The sequence below is a fragment of the Diceros bicornis genome, chromosome 7, assembly GCF_020826845.1.
Source record: "Diceros bicornis minor isolate mBicDic1 chromosome 7, mDicBic1.mat.cur, whole genome shotgun sequence".
In the NCBI taxonomy this organism is placed as follows: domain Eukaryota; kingdom Metazoa; phylum Chordata; class Mammalia; order Perissodactyla; family Rhinocerotidae; genus Diceros; species Diceros bicornis.
In genome coordinates this window covers 18,632,995-18,654,143 of record NC_080746.1, presented here as the reverse complement: position 1 = coordinate 18,654,143, position 21,149 = coordinate 18,632,995, and the positions used below count along the sequence as shown (strand labels likewise).

Below are 21,149 nucleotides of genomic sequence, written 5' to 3'. Positions count from 1 at the left end.
GGGAATTGGGGCTAAAGGATGTGAGTCTTCTTGCGCATGGACATCAGGTCAGCCTGAGGAAGCCCTTTACCTGGGCAAGAGAGACGGGTTCTAGCCCAGGCTCTGTCATTAGCCAACTGTGTTACTTTGGGAAAATCTCTTTCTCTCTCAGAATCTCAGCTTTAAAAGCTGAGCCCTTACAGGAAGTGTAGGGGCCTCTTCTAGTTCGCCTCAGGCCCAGCTGGGGAGGGGCAGGCAGGAGCCTGGGCTGGCATGTGCGGCTGTGTGGAGCTGTGCGGAGCTGTGCCTGGTGAGCGCCGGGCATAGCCTGGGTGTGGGCTGTAAGGAGAACAGCCAACCCGGAGCCTGATGGGAGATCCTGTCTTTGTCCTTGACTTATCATGTGGCCTTAAGCAAATCACTTCCTTGTTCTGGTCCTCAGTTTACCCTTCAGGATAGTCAGGAGGCCTGGCCAGGTAGTCCAGGGTACCCGTCCCATCTCTGATGTTGTAAAGATCTAACTCTCCCTAGCCCCTCCTTTTGGCCTTCAAGACCTGACCAGGGACTCTGAAAGCCTCCGTATAAAACACTCCTATTCCATGGCAGCAGGCAGTGGGCAGGCCCATGGCCGTGCCTGAGCCCTGCAGTGGGCTCCAATGGGAAGAGAAGGAGCAGCGGGAATTGAGAGGCTCTTGTACAGTGATCTCCACCTCAGCTGGAGGACACAGGAAGCTGGTGACCAATTCTGAGCCCCGGGATGTGAGCTGGCCCTTCCCCCACAAGGCAGCTCCCTCTGCAGTGAGAACTACTCCACCAGGCCCCAGGCACCTGGGCCAAAGAACAGCAATTTAGAGGAGATGTCTGAGCCAAATCCATCCCTCCCAGGAGCCAGTCTCAGCTCGCGTCCTCCAAAGTGTTCTGGGAGAAAAGCCCTAGAATGAGGAAGATGCTGCTGGCCTGGCTGAATGTCAGGGGCTGGTCTTCATCCCAGAAGGAACCAGCCAGGATTCCCTGTGCCTTCTGCTGCTCGGTCCACATTCCTTGCCTCAATTTCCCTACCTGTTAAGTAGAGAAGCACCCTCTCTGACATCCCATCCTTGGAAGGACTCGGGCTCCAGAGGGCAGACATCCTTTCAAACCAAGTTACCTTTGGTTCTGTTAAATACGGCCACCTCTGTTGAACGCTGCTGCCTCCTTCCTGGCTTCTCTCTCAGGTAGCAGCTGTAATCCTTGCAGGCATTAGGACTACCAATGTCAGGATCCTTCTGGAACATTCTAAAATGCATCTGACCACTCACCACTGGTGAAGGTCTCTGGGTCACCAGGGAGCAGACAGAAATGACAAAGAAACCAGGAGAAAAGGAGGATCCAACCACTCCAGCATTTCCTTGCCGTTCAGAAAGTTGAGACTTTTCTTATCTGGCGAGCCTCCTTGACAAGGCGGAGTGTGTGTGTGTGTGTGTGTGTGTCTGGGATAGTGGAGCCCCTGGGCCAGGGGTTGCTTTTGGTTCTGAACATAGGGCTGATTCAGCCGCATGTAAATAGGATACAGCAGGACGTAGGTGGGACATGAGCAACCTGACTCTTCCCCCAGCCACCCTGTCCGTGAAGCTGCACAAGGGTAGACTCTTACCAGCCGTCATCTATTTTTCCCAAGTCCAGAGCAGGCAAAAAAGATGTCTGCTAGCCAGACACAGCTTAGCACCGGGGGCAGGAAGGATGGCCCCTCCATTCACGGAAAGAATAGGCAACATCAACATGACAGTTAGCCTTGGAGGTTTAAAGGGTTTTCGTCATCCCGGAAATTACCAAGAGCCCTCCAAGAATTGGATGTCCAGCCACCTTGTCCCTAGGGTGCTTCTGAGGTGGACAGAGCCCCACAGGATTCTGGGAAGGCAAAAGGGAAAAGAGATAAAATGTGTCAACAAGAGTGGACTAGAATGACCCCATCCTTGATGGGATCTGGCAGTGTCAATGGGATTACCAGGAAAGGAGCGTCAGGGGTCCCTGTCAGGATCCTGGCAAAGCCTCAACTTACCCCTCTCTGCACCCCTGAGAAAAAGCCACACTCAAAGGATGTTCAGGGGAGATGATCTGTTTATTGTAGCCAATAGATTCAAGTGATAAGACAAACTACAAAAGAAACTCAGTCCGATCCAAAAAGCAGACACATCACAGCAGTCGGAGCACAGAGGACCATTTAAGTTTGCCTCCCCATCACCTCTTCCAACCACCATATAGCACATCAAACCTAGAAAGTGCATAAGTAGTTAGGTTTTCTCATCCAAGTGCACAAAGAGCAGTAAGAACATTCCATAATTTGCCTTTGGTGAGTCAACTCAAAACACTGAGAAATGATTGTGTCCCCCCCCCCCAACAATGTAACTTTTGGGGTGGGTATAGTGAGATGTTTTATATTGGTATATATAATATATCTATACCTATATATAGATTATATACAAATGCATCAGCAAGCTTCAATAAAGGAAGACATCAGCAAGAGGCACAGCAAGAGACACAGGCTGTCTATCCTTAAGACATGAGTAGGAAGGAGAATTTCTTGATTCATCACCCGTTCCAACTGCACCAAGCCGTTCCTACGACCTGGGACTGTCCTTCTGGACCTGGCCAGTATTTCCAATTGTCCATCCGCTTAACCTGACTTTGTAACTATTTACCAGCCCAACCTCCCCAAGGAGGCACACAGGGAGAAATATGGATCCAATCAGCTTTTCCTTTTTATAATTGGGAATAATTGTGATTAGTCCATAGCTACGGGGCAGATAGCTATTTCCAAAGCCAGCTCCAAGGCACCTCAAGGCATTTCAGTCCTGAAAAATTGTGCTTTGTTCTTATAAGCTAAATCCCATGGGTCGGCCAGTCCATCTCTCTTCATAGTGGCCCTTAATTAGGAGGAAGAGACAGATACGGGGTCTGAGAGAGGAAGAGAGGCAGGGCAGTTGAGAAAACCAGCAGACTGAACCCAGCAGAGTGCAGTGATGGGAACATGCAGCCACGAGTGGGGCTTGAACTCCACAGTAAGCAGAACAGCTTGCTGGTGTAGACTAGATAGCAGGGTAGAGAAATGGCTGCTATGGAAACATCTCACCGATTTCCCACCTCTACTCACAGAAGCCCCATTTTGTTCTCAACCTCATTGTCCTGGGGGAGGCAGCTCTAGGAGACCCCTGGAGGAGATTCTAGGAGGCTCAAGAAGTAAGTGCATATGAGGGGGGGCACCTGGGGCAAAGGTGGTTCCTGGCCCATCCCCATCTGCTCAGGCCACTGAGACCCATGGAGAAGCACTGCTCTCCCAAGGCAGGGCAGAGAAAGGAAGGAACCTGGAAGTCTCAGGCTTCTTTATGGAGAGTTAGGACTTAGAACAAACCTAGGGAATCTTGCAAATAATCGCGCTAAATGTTATGAGTCCTGGAAAAAGAAAAGTTCCCAGCATCAGCACAGATCCTCACTCACCCTGAGAGAGGAGGGTACTTAAGAGGTTGCCAAAAAGTGAAATCTGCAAGCTGCAGAAGTGTAATACAACCACCCCCGGTCTCAGTTGGCATGAGGTGCCCACCACCCACCTCTCCCTCTCAGCTGGTTGGCTCAAAGGATGAGTAGTGTCCACCTGCCCCAGGCATCCTGGTGGCTTAGCCCACCTCCTTTGGCAGTGTGTTGATTGGCAGTTAGGTACTGAGCCGATGAGAGAATTTCCAGATGGGCTAGGTCCACCCACCCAGGAGCTGGCGGGCTGGCTGCCCATCCCTCACTCTGTGCCCACTCCACCTGGCCTCTTACTTCTTCCCTGTTGTATCTTCCTTCTTTCCTTCCTTCCCAGGGCCAAGATTCTGGAATCTCTTCCTTCTTCCCCAACTCCAGCCCTGGAAGCAGTGGCTGCAGTGGTGGAATTAGATGCACTAAAAAATTAATCTTGGTCCCCACAGTGCTGACCTGGCAGTTCCCAACTCTGTTATGGCTTTGTGTGTGTCCCCGGCACCCCGCACAGTGCCTGGCACGTAGCAGATGCTCAATAAATGGTTGTTGAATTGAAGTGAATTAAACTGAATCTCCCGTATGCTATTGCTCTCACCCCAAATTGGCCATCTGATGATGGGCAGAGGGAGAGAATAGTCCCTGAGGCTGTCACAGTCCTGTCTCCACTCCCTTACTCCAGACTCCTTCCTGCCCTGGGCACTGACTCCCTCAGCTGGGGCAGGGGCTGAGCTCCTGGAAAGGCTGGGAAGTGTCGAAGAGAGTCAGCCTAGGTGGGAATGGGGCATTGCCAACAGCTCTGCCCTCTTACTCCCATCAGTCCTTCCCTGCCTCAGTCACAGCCTGGAGGGGCGGGGCTCCTGGGCAATTGAGGAGGGCTCCTGGGAGATGAGCAGGGCTGGATGAGCCCACCTCCCTCACCTCACCTCCCTCATCTACCAGTCTGCAGAGACCCCTCCCACCGGGAAAACGATGGCTCTGTTGATTCAAACTGGAGACTGAGGAGCCAGGCGATGGCAGGATCCTCAGTTTCTGTCAGTTTGAACCTCAGTTTCTCCATCTGTAGTATGAGTGACTTGGCTAGTTGATCTCTAGCGTCTTCCAAGGTAGTGTTCTCCATGTCAGCAGTTTCTCTCTCTGTCTCTCTCCCTCTCTTGAGGCTTAAACAATTCCCTCTTAATGTGAGTAAAATGGCAGTGAAAGTTGGCTCCCCACAAATGCTACTTTCTTCCCCAAAGAGGGAGTTGTTGGAGCGGGGGAGGGTGTAACATGGCTCCAGGTGTGACATGGCCATAGGATCTCCCCTCTGCTTCCCTCAGAGCATTCCCTTCCCTGGTCTCTAGCCAAAAGCCAGATGAAAACCCCACTGAGGGTAACTGGGAAAGTCTGAACAGAAGCTCCGAATGAAGCCCCCACTCTGCATGTGGACTCCTCTGCCGTGGCTACCACCCCACCTCATCTCTGCACCTTGGCTGCTCCTGGCCCAGGCCGATGGTGGTCATCCTGTTGGAGAAGGCAGTCTGCAACAAACTCCGGTTTACGATAGTGCCCCCACCCCCTCAGTCCCTCAGCTGATTGAAATTCGTCTCCTGTTGGTGTGTAACCATGGTGGAAAATGACCACTGCCTGGAACAACACGACCCACCCATGGCCTAGCTCAGCACCTCCTCAGCCCTATTCTCGCCAAAATCCCAAGGGATTAGCGGCCAACGGAAAACCACGAGGCTTCTGTGGTAGCTGCCATCAATGGAGAAGGGGGTGAGAGCACAGCTCCCTGGGCCAAGGCTTGTCTCCATTTGCCCCCAGCCCCAGCTTTCCTTCAATGCCCAAGAAATACCCAGTCGTCCCTTCAACATGCCCCCCACCCAAGTTATAGGAACCCGTCACCAGCCCCAGCCTGACAGGGCTGCCCTGGGCTGGGAGCAGCACAGGGAGCAGAGCAATGCCCCCCAACCCCAGGCTTCTTGAAGCAGCACAGGAAAGCCCTTCCCCCAACCACAGGTCCTCTCTGAAGCCGCCACCAGATGAGTCCCTGCACTGGGCAGGCTGAACAGCTGCCCTCCTCCTCCACCACTGCCCACCCTCCACCTTCTCTCTGGAACCCTCATACATGCCTCCTGCCTCCTCTCAGGGACTGGCAGTTTTGAGCCCACTTCTCCCAGGGCCCACACATCCCAGACGCCATGGCAGGTTTCTCAAATGAAAGAGAGGTGAGTCACTCTTGGTGCAGGGTGGGGGGTACGAAGTGAGGGGTTCAGGAGGCCCCAGGTCAGCCCTGGGATCCCGGTTCAAGAGAAGCACACCAAGAGAGGGCAGGCAGGGGCACACTGTGCAGGGCAGAGTGGGAGGAAGACAGGACACAAGGGAGGGGCTGCAGGGCCAGCCGCCTATTACTTGGTGCCATCGTCCGCGTTGCCCTCTCCATCTGTCTTGCCCTCCTCCTCTGTCTTCAGGTCATCTGTGCTCAGTTTCTGCTCTTTTTTCCTCCTCACACACTTCACTACCATCAGCACCAAGATGACCACAGCCAGGAAGCCCCCCACGGAGGCACCCACAATCACCGCCACCGTAGAATCCCGCTCAGGGGGCTCTGGAGAAGGAAAAGAAACGGACCCACTGAGCACTAGGGCTAGAAAAGGGAGCTTACCCACTGTCCCCCTGCTCCCACAGTATGTATGGGGTGGTCTTGATTTTACTCTCCTCCGTGGAAAAGACTTTAGTCAAAGCCAAAAATCAACCCAGGCCACTGACCTCTAAGCCCCCCACCCCAAAATCCTAGGGCATCTAAAAACCACAGGGGAGGGCAGTATAATGCAGTATTTAAGAGCATGGACTTTGAGATCCAAATTTGAGTCCTGATTGTACTGTTTATTAATCGTGTGACCTTACATAACTTACTTATGTAAGTTCCTCTCTAAGCCTCAGTTTCTTCGCCTATAAAATAGGGATAATAATAGTACCTCCCTCCTAGAGGTTTATGAGGATGAAATGAGATAATGCATATATATAGTTTAGCCTTATAACTGAGACATAGTAAGTGCCCAATAAATAAAAGCTGCTGTTATGATTTTTAAGATTGTGATCACGATTGATAGCAGTGTAAGGATTGTCTGAGACACGTTCCCAGGTCCTCAAGGACTGGAGGGAATAAACGGATGACTTGCACCCAGCACAAGCTTTTGTTGCCACCCTTCAGGAGGGCACAGCCTCTTCAAAGGAGCCCTGAGCTAATACTGCTGGAGAGCAGTTGGGTGGGAACGGCCAGGGGCCCCTACAACAACCCTGCTCCCCACTCTGCCTGCCCGCCCCTCACCTTCCATGAGGACCTGCAGGTGGATCTTGCCGTGGCCACGGTGGCGGTCAGGCGGGTTCATGACGTAGCAGTTGTAGATGCCCTCATCCTCCAGCTGCACGTTTTTCAGTGTCACTGACACATCGTACTTACTGGGGTTCCCCGAGAACTCCACGCGGTCTCGGAACCGCTCCAACTTCAGGTTAATGATCTTCATGCGGAACTGGAGGAACTGGGGGTGGGCAAGGGACAGGATGAGGGGGGGGATGAGCAAGGAGCTGCAAGGAGAGCGGGAAGCCCCTCCTCCCATGCACCCTTTTACCTGGAAAAGAGGCAGTTACCTCCAGATCTCCGCCACCCTCCCCAGGGCCACCCAGGTGTGACAAAACACCTTCTGCCAAAGCCCTCTGGAGCAGACAGCCCACCAGAGTACTCTGCAGTCCTGGTCCAATGCAGGGGCAGGTGATGGGAAAGGTGGGCTTCACGCTGCGGGGCTCCTGCCTCCTCCTCCACCCCCGTCTCCATCCCAAGACTCACCATCTCCTCGGAGCAGTTACTACAGTCCTGGTAAGTCCAGTTCAGGGAGAACTGTTTGTGGTTCACTGTGTAGCAGGAGTTGAAGGTGCAGGACAGGCGGGCATCAGAGCCATTGAGGACATTGAGGGTGGTAGGTACTGTGACTTCCATGCTCCACCCTGGTGGCACTGCAGACAAAGCCACAAGCTGGTGAGGACTCTGGCTGACAGGGCCAGGGAGGGGGCATGCCTTCTGTACCTGGTGGGGCGTGGAGCAGAGCTATGGCAGTAAGCTGGGTCCCTTATGCTGAAATTAGTCAGGGGGTAGGGAGGGCAAAACTCCTGAGGGTACCTGATGTGGCCCTCGGGGTAAAATGAGGGGCAGAGCAAGGCTGGGGTGGAGAGACACCAAATCATCTGTCAAGCCAGGGACAGACAAATGGCCCAAGCCTTTTCCAGGACCATTGTTGTGCAGCCCTCCACCTGGCCATCCTGCCCCAGTCCTGCCACTGCCACCTCCTAGCTGAAGACCTTGGACAAGGGGCTTCAGTTTGCTGGCCTCAGTTTCCACTTCCTTCCCGACCACTTCCAACCATCTCTGCTGAGCCAAAGCCATTCCAGCTGAAGCAGCAATGCCCCCCAGGGGGCAGAAAGCTGCCTTAGGTGCAAAATTTAAGGGGGCCCCCACTCTCAGGGTCATACAAATACCTCCCTAAATTCTGCACTCTAGGCACCTCACTTGCCTCACTCTAGTCCTGGCCTTAATTCTAAAATTCTCTGCCAATATCATCAAAACCTCATCCCAAAACATTAATTTCTTTATAGAGGGTAAACAGTAATGTTCAGCATCAATAATTCATTCCCTCATTTACCAAATATTTATAAATCACCTACTATGCCCCAGGCACTTAGTCTAGGCCCTGGGGGATATCACTATGAACAAGACAGGCAGGGTCTTGCAACATGGAGCTCGTATTCTAGGGAGGGGACAGAAATTAACAAGGAAAAAACAGTAGTGTAGCTTTAGGTAGTGATACATGGCAAGGGCTGTAAGAAATAAAACAAAGTAGGGGGTGGTCAGGGAAGACTGCTCTGAGGGGCTGACATTCAGGCGCCCCTGAATGAAGTGAGGGAGTGAGCCATTGGAAGCTGTGAGGGAATCGAGTTCCAAGGCAGTGGGAACATCAAGAGCCAAGTCCCACGTGGCTGGAATGAGCTTTGTATGTCTAAGGCACAACAAGAGGAGTGGTCAGGGGGGCAAATGGTGAGACCTGAGGCCCGAGAGTTAGGCAGGGGCAGCCACCAGGGGCCTTGTGGGCCAGAACACAGAGGTAGGATTTTATTCTTCTGAGTGAGATAGGAAGCCACTAGGGGACTTGGGGCAGAGGGCAGCTAGCAGACTGTCCAGGCGAGAGCTATGTTGTTGACATGGGAACAGCCTAGACAAGGAGATCCAGTTAGCCGTGGGTTCAAGCCCAGCTCTGCCTCAATCAGCTGGAGAATGTGGGCGAGCTCCTTCACCTCCTAAGCCTCAGTCCCCTCCTCTGTAAAACACAGATGATGACACCCACCTCTGGGGTTGTTATGATAATTAAATGAGAGAAAATATAGGAAGCACAGCATGCAGTCTGCCTGGCAGTAAGTGCTCAGCAAATGGTGGCTCTTATGATCTTAAATTCTCCTCAAGTTCTGCCCCCTAAACAGCAAGAGCTTCTGGGGCAGTCTCCCAGGGAGGGCACCTTGGAGCCTGACCCCTTCGGGGCAGCCTCTTGGTATCCCCCCAGCCCCAGGCCTGGCGGGGGCGGGGCGGGAGGCTCCCCTGCAAGGCTCTTATTTTTCAAACTGTTTTGTTGTGCAAAGCTGCTGGGCCCCATCCCAGAAGCAGCTGCACGCAGCCTGGAAGCAGGAATATCAAAGCCTGCCCCGGTCAGCGTCCTTCTGCTCAGCCCATCCCTTGGGACGAGTGGCCAGGGCCAGTAAGCAGGATTTAAGAACAGGAGACGCTCTGAACTGCTGGCCCCAGAGGTCACGCCCGAGCCCTAGCTAGAGGGATAGGTGTGCAAACCCCCTGCAAGGCCAAGGCTTCCAGGAGTGCGCTGCAGTTAGGGGAGGACAAACTGGGGAGGCTGAGCGGGCCCACCAAGAAGAACAAAGCCCAGTTCCCATCGCCCCACTTTCATAGCACAGCGCCAGGCGAGGAGGAGCTGTGCAGAAAATGCCGTCACCGCCCCCACTCTGCAGAGGCAGAGAAATCTGCAGGGAAGGAGCCTGGCAGGGCCTTGTCCTGAGCTTACCTCATATCCCAGGAACACCCTGCTTCTCCAGCCCCTTGCCTTGTAAGGCTCTCCCACTTCCCAGGGCCCCCACCAAAAGGAGCCTCCAAGTGACACCAGGAAGTAGGTGCTATGAATCTAGCTGCCCCATCTTTGGCCTCTGTCCCGCTCCAGCCCACGACAACTCCGATTAGAACTTGAACCCCACCAGGCAGCTCCCTCCATCTTGAAGGAACAGGCACCCTGCTGTGTGGAAAGGCAGAGCCATGGGGAATGAGTGGCCTTTCCTAGCTGCAGGAGGGGGACAGACAGAGAGATGCAATGCCGGGTCCCTCCCCCGCATCCCTACCCCACAGTCCTGCAGGAGACACCAGGCAGAACACATGTGCCCTCTAGTGGTCAGAGAGGTCAAACGTCAGGTCCCAGCTGCAGAATGAGGAACAGAGGGTCACTAAATCAGACGAAGCCAGAGGGGAGACCCTCAGGAGTTGTAGATGAGCCCCACTGTCTTATCAATGGGGAAAGGGAGGCCCTGAGAGAGACAGAGGATAGGGACAGGCTGGGGCCGGAACCAGGGCTCCTGACTCCTTGTCCAGGGCACCCCCTGCAGCCTGAGACTTCAGCGGGATCCCAGGTCAACGCCAGGGCCTCAGGCTTTTCTCCAATCCAGGCCCTCATCAAAGAGGGGGGAAACCATCACACTCAAGGTCAGAGCTGTGAGCAAAATCCTGGTCTCTTGATGAACTCTGCTGCTTCAGGAAGGCAGCGATTCCACAGTGGGGGCCACTGAAAGGACTTTATAATAACTACAAAGTGCTTACTGCAGCCAGGCACCGATTAAGCAAGCGCTCTACAGACACCAACGCTCACGACAACCCTATTATCACCCCCACCTTCCAGATGACGTCATTGAGCACAAAGCGGTTAAACGAATAGCCCAAGCGCACAGCTAGGAAGTGGCAAGCCCAGATTTGAACCCAGGCTGCCAGGCTTCAGACAGAGGGTTAAGGGGTCGAGGTTGGGTGGGCTTTGATTGTTGCCCAAGGTGTCCCGGGACCAGGCCTCCTGCTGTCTACATGGCAGGTCCAGCTCCGCAGCTGCCAGCCCCCAGCCCTGGGCAGGCTGGCCAGAGGGGAACAGTCCTCTTTAAAAGAACCTCCATAGAGGGGGAGCCCACAGTCTTCCTGGTTGTCCCATTGGGGACCAGGTCTGGGGCCTGGGTCTCCTGATTTCCAACTCATGGAAAGGAAATGGTGATCACAGGGGTGCAGTAAGGATGTGGCCTTTGATCTTAGTTCTGAAACATCACCAGGGCCAGGCCCCCACCTTCTCCAAGGGACATCTGGCCCGCAGGCCCCATGTCACCCACTGTTCTAGCTGGCCCGTCTTGCAGAGATCACAAAAATTTGCTCATCTCCTGCCAAACACTACCTCCTGCAGAGACTGGAAGTTAATTCTCTTCACACCTCTTTCCAACCCTACAGCGATCTATGAGGTAGGTTTATTTTCTTCCTGGTTAAAAAGAGACAGGGCCGGCCCAGTGGCTTAGCAGTTAAGGGCCTGTGCTCCACTACTGGCGGCCGGGGTTCGGATCCCGGGCACACACCGACGCACCACTTCTCCGGCCATGCTGAGGCCGCGTCCCACGTACAGCAACTAGAAGGATGTGCAACTATGACGTACAACTATCTACTGGGGCTTTGGGGAGGGGGGGGGAAGGAGGGGGATTGGCAATAGATGTTAGCTCAGAGCCGGTCTTCCTCAGCAAAAAGAGGAGGATTAGCATGGATGTTAGCTCAGGGCTGATCTTCCTCACAAAAAAACAAAACAAAAACAGAGACAGAGGGGCCAGCCCGGTGGCGCAAGCGGTTAAGTGCACACGCTCCGCTGCGGCGGCCCGGGCTTCACTGCTTCGGATCCCGGGTGCCCACCGACACACCGCCTGGCAAGCCATGCTGTGGCAGCATCCCGTATAAAGTGGAGGAAGAGGGGCAGGGATGTTAGCCCAGGACCAGTCTTCCTCAGTCTTCCTCAGCAAAAAAAGAGGAGGATTGGCAGATGTTAGCACAGGGCTGATCTTCCTCACAAAAAAAAAACACAGAGACAGAGAATGCCTAAGCAGAGGAATTATCTCCCCGACCTTCTGGAGCACATGGTCTCCTGGGGCAGCCCCTGCCTCCTGGGTGAGTGTGACACCCAGCCCATCTCCTGTGCTTCCCATGCAGCCATGAGAGCAACCTGTCATCATCCCCTCAGCCCCAAACCCCCACGGGCTGCCTGTTGCTTTCTGGATCAAGTTCAGGCTCCTGGGCACGGCCTCCGAGCCCTTAGCCATCTGGGATAAGCCTACAACCTGGCCTCATCTCCTGCCAGCTTCCTCCACTCCAGTGACCTCAGAGTTCTTACTTTTCCTGAAAACGCCTTCTCCCCCTCCGTGACTTTGCACATGTTTTTGCTTCAGGTCGGGAAGCTCGTTCATCCTTCTGCACCTCAGGCCCTCCTACTTCTGCTGCAGATGCCAGCTAATAAGGCCTCGCCTCCATGACAGCCTCAGTGCCTGTGCCCTCTCCCCAGCCCTGTTCCTACTGCTTCCTCGTGACTGGGAGGCAGAACGGCATAGTGGCCAAGACCAGGGCTCTAGCCTGGTCTGATCTTAGGCAAGATAGTTAACCTCCCAGCACCTCAGTTTCCTCATCTGTAAAATGGAAGACAATAACAGGCCCTGCCTCCTGGGGCTGGGTGAGGAGTAAATGACTTCCTAACGTACAAAGCTCACAGCAGTGCCTGGCACATAGTCAGCCCTCGGCAAAGGTTAGCTGCTATTATAATCATTACTACTGTTACTGTTATTACAGCACCTATGATGCTGCATTGTTATTGTTTGTTTATGTGCCTGTGTCCCTCGGGAGGCTCTTCTTATTCATGTTGGTATCCCTGGACCCAGAACAGTATATGACCCCCAGGGGGCACTCAGTAAAAGTCTGTGGAAGGAAGGGAAGGCATTTTCCGCTCTGTGTGTGGGTTCCTGCCCCCAGCAGCAGGTATGTGCAGTGGGCTCGAGCAAGGACCAGACTCCATTTTCTAGGCCTCCTCTAACATAACCCAGACTTTGGTGACCAGGCCGGTGACTGTGGAGCCAACAGTCCTGAGAAAAACTCTAGGGAAGCCCGAGGATTTGGATTGTTTCTAGCTAAAAACTAGTCTCACATTCTTCTGTCCGGTGTGCGGCGGGTCGCCCAGCTTGTCCCCTTTCCCTTTGCCAGCTCTGTAGTCATCCTCACAAACCCAGCCCCTCACATGGTCCCCTCACTCGTCGCTTGTAGCATTCCTCCATCTTGGGGACTGATGCTACCACCACCACCAAAGTTCCGTTGTCCACCTGAGCCCTCGGCCTTAGAGTGCCAGGGCTGCCTCATCACAGCACCAATCAGTTCAAGTTCAAGGTCCCCATTCCTGCATCCTCCCCCGCAACCAGGTTTGCAGAGGCTTTAGCTTCCTCCTCCCACCACCTCACAGCCCCCACGCCCTGACCTCTTCACCCCAGACTCCATCTTCCCCTAAGCCACACCTTGGTCCTGGTCCCCGAGCCCCCTTCCTTTTTTCACTTAGATAAGGCTCTCACAAGGCTGCTTCCCTCCCGCAGGAAGCTCTCCTTAACTCCTGAAGGGTCGCCTGTCCTCCATCCCCGCCTCCTCACACACAGGTCATTCATCCAACTCCCCCTCTTTTTGCCTGCACTTGAGATTCTTTGATCACTTATTGTTAGTATAGCAGTACCATTTCTTGAATGTTGGGGGCAGTAGAGTTCAACAGTTAAGTACATGCTGAAGTCAGACAAATAGGGTTCAAATCTCAGCTCACCTTAAACTAGTTGTGTGACCTAATTGGGCAAGTTACCTAACTTCTCTGTGCCTGTTTCCTCGTCTGTAACATGAGGATAATAACAGTATCTACTTCATACAATTACCGATTACCATGAGGACTATCCAAGATACACAGCGCTGCGGCATGTGAAAAGCGTTCACAAAAGCTAGCTATAATTGACCACCTGCTACATTCTGGACTCACAAAAAACCCAGGTAGTAGGTGTTCTCCGGTTCACCCATGAAAGAACTGAAGTTCAGAGGGGTCGAGTCACTTGTCTATGGTCATGAAGTAAATGACAAACGTGGCTTTAAACCCAGTTCCGATTCCAAGGCTCATGCTCTTTCCACTGCCTGAGCTTCCGTACATTCCTGCTCTGTTGCTGTTATGTCCCATAACTCAGCAAATCCAATAGGCCTCATGCAGGCTGCCAGGGGCTCTGCGCTGTCTCTGCTTAGCACTCTTGCCCAACATCCAGCATAGCATGCCAGACAAAGAGAGGAGAGAGGAAGAGAGAGGGAGAGGCTTTGTGATAGGGAATATTCCCACTGACAATCCTTGGACTTGACCCTCAGTTGCTACACCAGCAATGAGTAAATTTAGGAGCAAGAAGGAAACTACCTATTTGCAGGCTTGCAAATAAGTCTGTAGCCCACCTACCCACGAGGAAGTCCATGAGTGATCAAATATGAAATTAACGTTTGGATCACTGGACAGGGCAGTCTGTAAGGCTGGGCTGGACAGTTCTGAGACATGATCTTAAAGGGCCACAACCACACGCAGCCCGTGGGTTCCTTTTTTTTTGCCTGATCCCTTCACCTGACCCCTCCTCCGCTCCATCTGGCCCAAGCCAGAAGTGCCTTCTCCATCAGTGCCTGCTTTGGCAGGTCTCCTCCCAATCCAGAGATCATTCCTCAAGCCTGCTTCCCACCTACTCCCCCACACTTTTCAACAAATCAGTGGCACAGATTTCCAGGAAGCCAGACCCAGACTCAACTTTCTGCCCTCAACTCCCCAACACACTCTTTCCTAATATCCTAAATCCCCCAGATTCCAAAGATCAAGGTTCACAAAAGAAGCCCCTTCAGGGAGCATTAAGTCACAGAACCCCACATTTGCAGCAGCTAAAAACCAAATCCATGAAGAGACTCTGCAGACCCATCTACCCTCCGCCGCCACCCCCACATAGGCCCATTTCAGGGAAATCCAAAGGAAAAATCACCTCCCTTGACAATGGTCACCCCCGAGGAACCCTCAGATCCCCTGACCCAACATTTCTGTGACCAAGCAGTCCGACATTAGGAAGCCCCCGGCAATGCCTCCCCACGTGCCGGCACCTCCCCTCCCAAGGACACTGAGGGGAAGCTCAGCAGTGTCTTCTTTCCTGCCCCTGCCCCCATCCACTTCCAGTTGCGGCTCCACTTCTGGACCCTCAGGAGCATGCAGATGTGCAGTCTAACTTACCCAAAGAGAAAAAGAGACTGAGCCCCGTGAGACTGAAGGCAGGGCGAGGTAGCCAGGCGTCTCTGTGCATTTTCAGAGTGAGATGTTAGTCGGGTGGGATGTAGGGGAGGGTGATTTGGGGGGCCGAGGGCTACAAGGGAGGAATGGTTAGATGCTAAAAAAAAATGCACGGATGTACTTCAAAGACACATACAACATTAAGGAAGCTTTATTTCCATCTCTCTAATATGGCCGGCTTGTATGTTGCTGCTAAAAAGAGAGAGGGAGTGAGAAAAAAGGGGGATGGAGTAAATTTTGTGGTTGGTGGATTTTGAAAAGCAGGTGGGAGGGTGTAAAAAACTCTTTCTGAAAAGAACCAAGTTCCCTGGAAATTTTTACCCTCTGAAACAAGAACTAAAGGAGATCCTGCCTTGCCTTCGTCTTCGCTTGGATGATTATTGGGTTTTGAAAGCTGTTAGAGAAACCTGTTTATTTCAGAGCCGCTGTAAGGGGTGGGGTGGGGGGGATGGGACACGATGACACTCTTTTTTTCATTTAAAACCACCCAAAAAAGGAGATGCTTGTTTTTGTGTTATTTGGAAAGGGCTCGGGGAAGTGAGTTGGGGAGACTTAGAGGAAGTAGGAACTTCCTCATTTTTAGCACTGCCACTGAAAACAAAACGTGTCAAAGCAGGCTGGTGTAAGAAATCTTACAATCGAATGTAATGTGAACCTTTGGGGAATCCTGATTCAATCAAATCAACAGTAAAAAAGACATTTTTGAGACAATTGGGAAAAAATAAATATGGACTGGGTATTAGACTATATTAATGAATATTTCTTAATTTTGTTGGGTATGATAAAAAATATTGTGGTTATGTTCTTTAACATCTTAATCTGCTATACTCACTGGAGTGTTTATAAGTGAAATTGATACCGGCTCAAAACAAGGTTGACATAAGGGAAGTCATATTGTAAAAAAGAAAAACTCTGTTGTAACTTTGAATGACCTCTGACAAACTAACCCAGCTGGATACGCACCCTCCAGGAGATCTAGCTGTTCTGTAGATTTTACTACCCCTGCTTGTGTATGTACCTCCCAGCTGCGATAAGATGAAAACTTTGTTCTTGTGAGTTCCTTAGGAATATGATGACCCCTGAACAGAGAATCTATGCTAATAGCCATCATCAATGACAACTGAAAGATCTGGTTTGGCGACTCCCAGTCTGTAACACTCGAGGGTCAACATTCCTAACCTCCGCCCCTATAACCCACCGGCCTATATAGCTGCTATAAGACTTTGTGCCCCTTAAGATGGTTTTTTTCAGACATGAGTCGGCCATCTTCCCTCTTGCTAGCAAGCTGTAATAAAAAAAGTCCTTTTCTCCTAGCATCTTGCTTTTTGACTATTGGCATGTCTTGCGGTGAGCAGAAGGCCCCACGTTGGGCGGTAACAAAATGATATGAGGACTGAAATTTGCTTTAAAACATTCCAGGAACAAAAAAAGGAGGTGAGGGAGGTGGACACACAAGACGGGACATTGTGGTTGATTGTTGAAACTGGTGACGGCTGCGAGGGTTCATTAAGCAGTTCTCTCTTCTGTTGTATATGTTGGAAAATTTTTGTTTTAAAAAAGGAAGAAAAATAGGCTAATATCACAAGTAGGAGAACTTGGGGTGAGTACCAAGGTGGCCCTAAGCGGAGAAGGTGACCCCCACTCTTCTGGGGAGACATTGAGATAGACTACAGATAGAATGAGGCAGCAACCACAGGCCCGTGTGATGCACTGAAGAGAGAGCAACTCATGTTTTTGAGCATTAACTCCGTGGCATGTGATACCTGAACTTACTGGTAACCCTGGGATAGGTGATTTCTCTTTTTTTTTAATTGCAAGTGAGGAAATGGAGGCTCCCAGCCTTAACCCACCCAAGTTTACATATGGTCATGTCAAACTTGACTATAGTGGAGCCATTTAAAATGAGTCGGAGCTGCCTTTCCAGGGAAACTGCTTTGCTGTCTTGACCCTTGGACTGGGCCAAAATGGCAATTGTTTTACAAGAAATTGTTTGAGAAGTCAGCAGGAGAATGGACATCCTGATACAAAGACTGAGGATTGTGGACTTTCTGAAGATGGAATCAAGAGTCCATTAAGGCTTAGCCAGGGCTAGCTTTCTGCCTCCAACTCCAATTAAAATTATTTGTAATACAACCTCCCTTCTTTGCCTTTAAAAGCCCCTGAGTTTTACTCCCTAGCAGAACAAGGAACATGTTTTGGGTTTCTACCTGAATCTGTCTCCTGAATTGCAATTCTAATTGCCCAAATAATTATCTGCTGTTTAAATTGTAGTGATTATTCCTCGGTTGACATACCTTAAGGGCAGACTCAGAGCCAGGATTCAAATCAAGGTCTGTGTGAAACACTGGGTGTCTCTGGTATCCACATGGCCTGTCACCACGGGGAGGAGACAGGGGAACTACCCTCCCGTTGTTTAGAGACAAAGGGAAGAGAAGACTGGAATAGATGAAGCCCGGGGCCTCTGTGCAGGATTTAAAGATGGCGCTACGGGGCAGGGCGTGGAGGAACAAAATGGGAGGCCAGCACAGTGCTTGGCTCAGAGCAGACACTCAATACACAGGTGAAGCATAACTGCACAGGGGCACCCCAGAATGAATGAATGAATTTGAAGAAGGAATGGGGGAAAGTAGACATCACGGTGAAGGCAGTGAACTCTCGCAAGCCCGCTGTTCTAGGCTGGGGAGGAGTGAAGCGGGCCGGATTTGGGTGGCAGTTGCTGCAGGCAGGGCGGGGAGGAGATCCCTATGGGTCTCCACACCAGAGGTGGTTGTCCATGCCTGGATCTTGCACAGACTCTGTCCCCAAAGTGCCTCTTCACCAGGGTCTGGCTGTGGCTGGCTCACCCACAGAGAGCCCATAGAAAGGAAAATCAGAACAGAAGAGGAGGGGCAGCCTGAGGGGGAAAAGTGTCCTCAGTGGCCACAGCCAGGCTCTGTCCCCACTGCCCTCAGGCCCCAGGCCTCCTCCTCCGTCATCAGCAGTGGCCTGGTTTGCTGGTGTGCCTGGAGGGATAGCCTGGTGCGAGCTGGCACCTCAGCTCCCAGGCAGCCCCAGACCAGGTCCCTGTCTGCAGCACAGCCACCCATGCTGCTGCAGGCACATGTCAGCCGGAGAGTTTTGGTTTGACGTAGCCGGCCACCTCCTTTTTCTTAATACAGCTGAGGGTGCCTGTAAGGGCCAGGGAAGCTGCTTACCCGGCTCACTTGGTCTCACACTGGGTCCAGAAGCTTCTATTTTGGAGACATCTGAGATAAGAAGTGGATTCAGAAATTCCTCTGCTTCTATACAGAATTTAGCTAACAGAAACCAGGTATATGACTTAGAATAGTCTTTGTCCAACTCAGCCCTCCAGAACCAAGGGTCAGAAGGCGCCAGTTCAGGGAAGAGGTACCCTGGCAGGCTGAAGACGAAGAGCTACCCCAGAACCTACCCACGGCTCACTTGGGCCTCCAGATACTCATTTGCTCCAAAAGAGTAAGTTTTCCCTAGGAGCCTGGAAAGCAGAAATTCGAAGAGGTATTAGGAAGACACCAATATCAAAGATGGCCACTTGGGGAGTCAAGCCCTATTTTTAGCATTTCTACCCGGTGCCATTTATCCCTGAAGATTTTATTAGACAACACTCAATTACTTACCCTGCTGGGAGAAGCAGTGTTACAAATAATTTAAAGGAAGGTAGTTTCCTTTTGCCTTTGGAACGCCTAGTTGAGGCTACAGAGAGACTCCCTAGTTAAATTTACCTTAGAGCCTCACTTCTCAAAGTGAGGCTCACTTCACCATCAGCGTCACCTGGGAGCTCCTTAGAAATACAGAGGCACAGACCCCACCTCAGACCCAGGGAACCAGAATGTGCTTTTTATTTATTTTTTGTGTGTGTGAGGAGGACTAGCCCTGAGCTAACACCCCATGCCAATCTTCCCCTTTTTTCCTTGAGGAAGATTGACCCTGGGCTAACATCCATGCCCATCTTCCTCTACTTCATATGGGACGCCGCCACAGCATGGCTTAACAAGCAGTGCATTGGTGCACACCTTGGATCTGAACCTGCAAACCCTGGGCCACCAAAGCAGAGCACGCGCACTTAACCGCTGCGCCATGGGCCAGCCTCCTGAATGCATTTTTAACAAGATCTCCAGGTGATTCTTAAGCACATTAAAGTTTGACAAGTACTGCCTTCACCTATATTAAAATGTATGCACCCCATGAGCAAGAGGCAATGGGAAGCCAGGTTTGAGGGGTTGGGGAAAAGGGCCTGGTAAACAGAACAAGCTTAGGATTAAATGCTGGCCTCAGGTGATCTGCAGAGCACTCAGCAGCCTGCTCAGGAATAACAAGCTGGGAATTCGTTTCACTCCCTCTTTTTTCTCTGGGCCCTTTTCAAGCTGTTCCATACCAGGGAAGGTTTCCCTTACCCCCATGTATGGCTTCACATTTTGGTATCTTTGTCTTTGCAGTTTCCTCTTCTACGAATGCCCTTCCTCTGTCTGCTCAGCAAGCTCCTAGTCTTTCTTCAAAAATCTGCTATGAAGTCACCCACTTCTTACCTTCTACATACCTCTTCTCTCTGTGCTCCTGTGACACTGGGTACATTCACTCATTTGCTCATCAATTCCCTCATTCAACAAACTCAAATGCCTATTTAATGCCCCCTATGTGCCAGACACTAGGCTAGAAATTAGAGATCCAGATGTGAATGAGATACAGCTCACCCTTTGAGAGCTCACATTCTAGATGGGGAGACAAATGCATAAACTCCCAATTCAGCATGATGAGGACAATCTTATCTACAGGGGGATGGCAACAAAGGTATATTTGGTATTGCTTGGGTCTCCATGTTAGCAGGAGTCAGAGAGTGCTGTCATTCTTTGTTGACACTTCCTACCTCCCCAACTAGACTGTAGCTTTTTAAGGACAGGAATTGTGTCTTATTCTTCTGAGTTTGCACTGGACCTCTACTGGTCCCTGAGCAGACGGGAATGAATGAATGTCTGTTTTACGCCTGGAGAAAGGGCAGAAACTCCATCAGCCTGACCTTACCCCATGAAGGCATGGTAGAACCGGGACTGGGGGCCTGGTCCCGCAGCTCTCTGCACATACTGCTCCTCTCCACTCCCTGGCAATTCCATGCAACAAGAGATTGTCCCACTGGGGTCAGAGGCTACAAAGCTCACAGAAAAGACCTAAAGCAGGATCTCTAAGAGCTTAAGATCTCTGGAGAAAATAAAACCTCCCACTCATGAAACAATTAGAGAACATCAGAAGATAAAATCTGGTAAGTGTGGCGACATCTAAGAAGATGTGAGAAGTAGGAGATCACCCAGGCAGGACAGCAGAAGGGCCTTGAAGGAATGCTGATCTGGGCAGACAAGGAGGGAAAGGGAATTCCGGCAGAGGAACACCAAGGGCAAAGGCTCAGAAGCAGGAAAGACAAAGGTATCTGGCACAGAGAGTTCCTGCCATGAAAAAAATGGGAGGTGTAGATGGGTAGACAAGGTGGCACTAGAACTCAGGAGGCAGTGCACATATGACATGGAGTCTAGACAGGAGCTCTGAAGGTTCTGGGACAGGTCAATCACTATTGTTCTCACCATCTATGAAATAAGAAAGGTCTTAGCTTTCTGAGAAAACTCCAAGTTCCCTTATTCTTTGATCAAAAAGAGATGTCTTGAGGGCTGGGTTTTACAGAAGTGGTAAGGGATTGCCTGAGACCCTTTGAGGAAGACCAGACCACATTTGCAAACCAGCTGGTCAGTAGACCTGAGAAATTTGTTAATTCTTAGTAAGAGGATAACTGGTCTGTGTTGGGATAAAACTTGCAACCTAAGGTTCTTTGACTCTAAGGAACTGAGCTAATTCAGTGGGAGCATGACCCCTTCCATACACACACACACACACACACACACACACAAACCTAGTGTTTTATAAAAGAAAATTGCCAACGTAGACATGTAAGCATACTGACGAGCCAAAAGGAGAAAAAGAGTGGGGTGGCAACGAGGAACAAAAGACTAAAGGGCTGGCGGAAGGCTGCAGCCTTTTAAAGGAGGCACATCTTCTAAATGTCCCCAGTGGACAGGCTGAACTGTTTTCAATTCCAATAGCCAAACTCTGATGCTGCTAGATTCTCCATTATTCATGGATGGGCCCACCCCCTCCACCCTTAGGCTGCTTTCTGTTGGCAAAAGCCTGCATGCTTCTGGAAGCCTTTGAATA

At 51.4% G+C, this 21,149-nt stretch overlaps 1 protein-coding gene across 1 annotated transcript; it reads right to left on the bottom strand.

The window, feature by feature from the left end:
* Positions 1-2,058: 2,058 nt before the first annotated feature.
* SCN2B (sodium voltage-gated channel beta subunit 2) lies at positions 2,059-15,327 on the bottom strand. Its single transcript, XM_058545120.1, has 4 exons — positions 14,880-15,327; positions 7,301-7,467; positions 6,785-6,995; positions 2,059-6,061 (listed from the first exon to the last, which is right to left on the bottom strand). The coding sequence occupies exons 1-4, from the start codon at positions 14,947-14,949 to the stop codon at positions 5,862-5,864; spliced, it is 648 nt and encodes a 215-aa protein (XP_058401103.1). The 5' UTR covers positions 14,950-15,327; the 3' UTR covers positions 2,059-5,861.
* Positions 15,328-21,149: the final 5,822 nt, after the last annotated feature.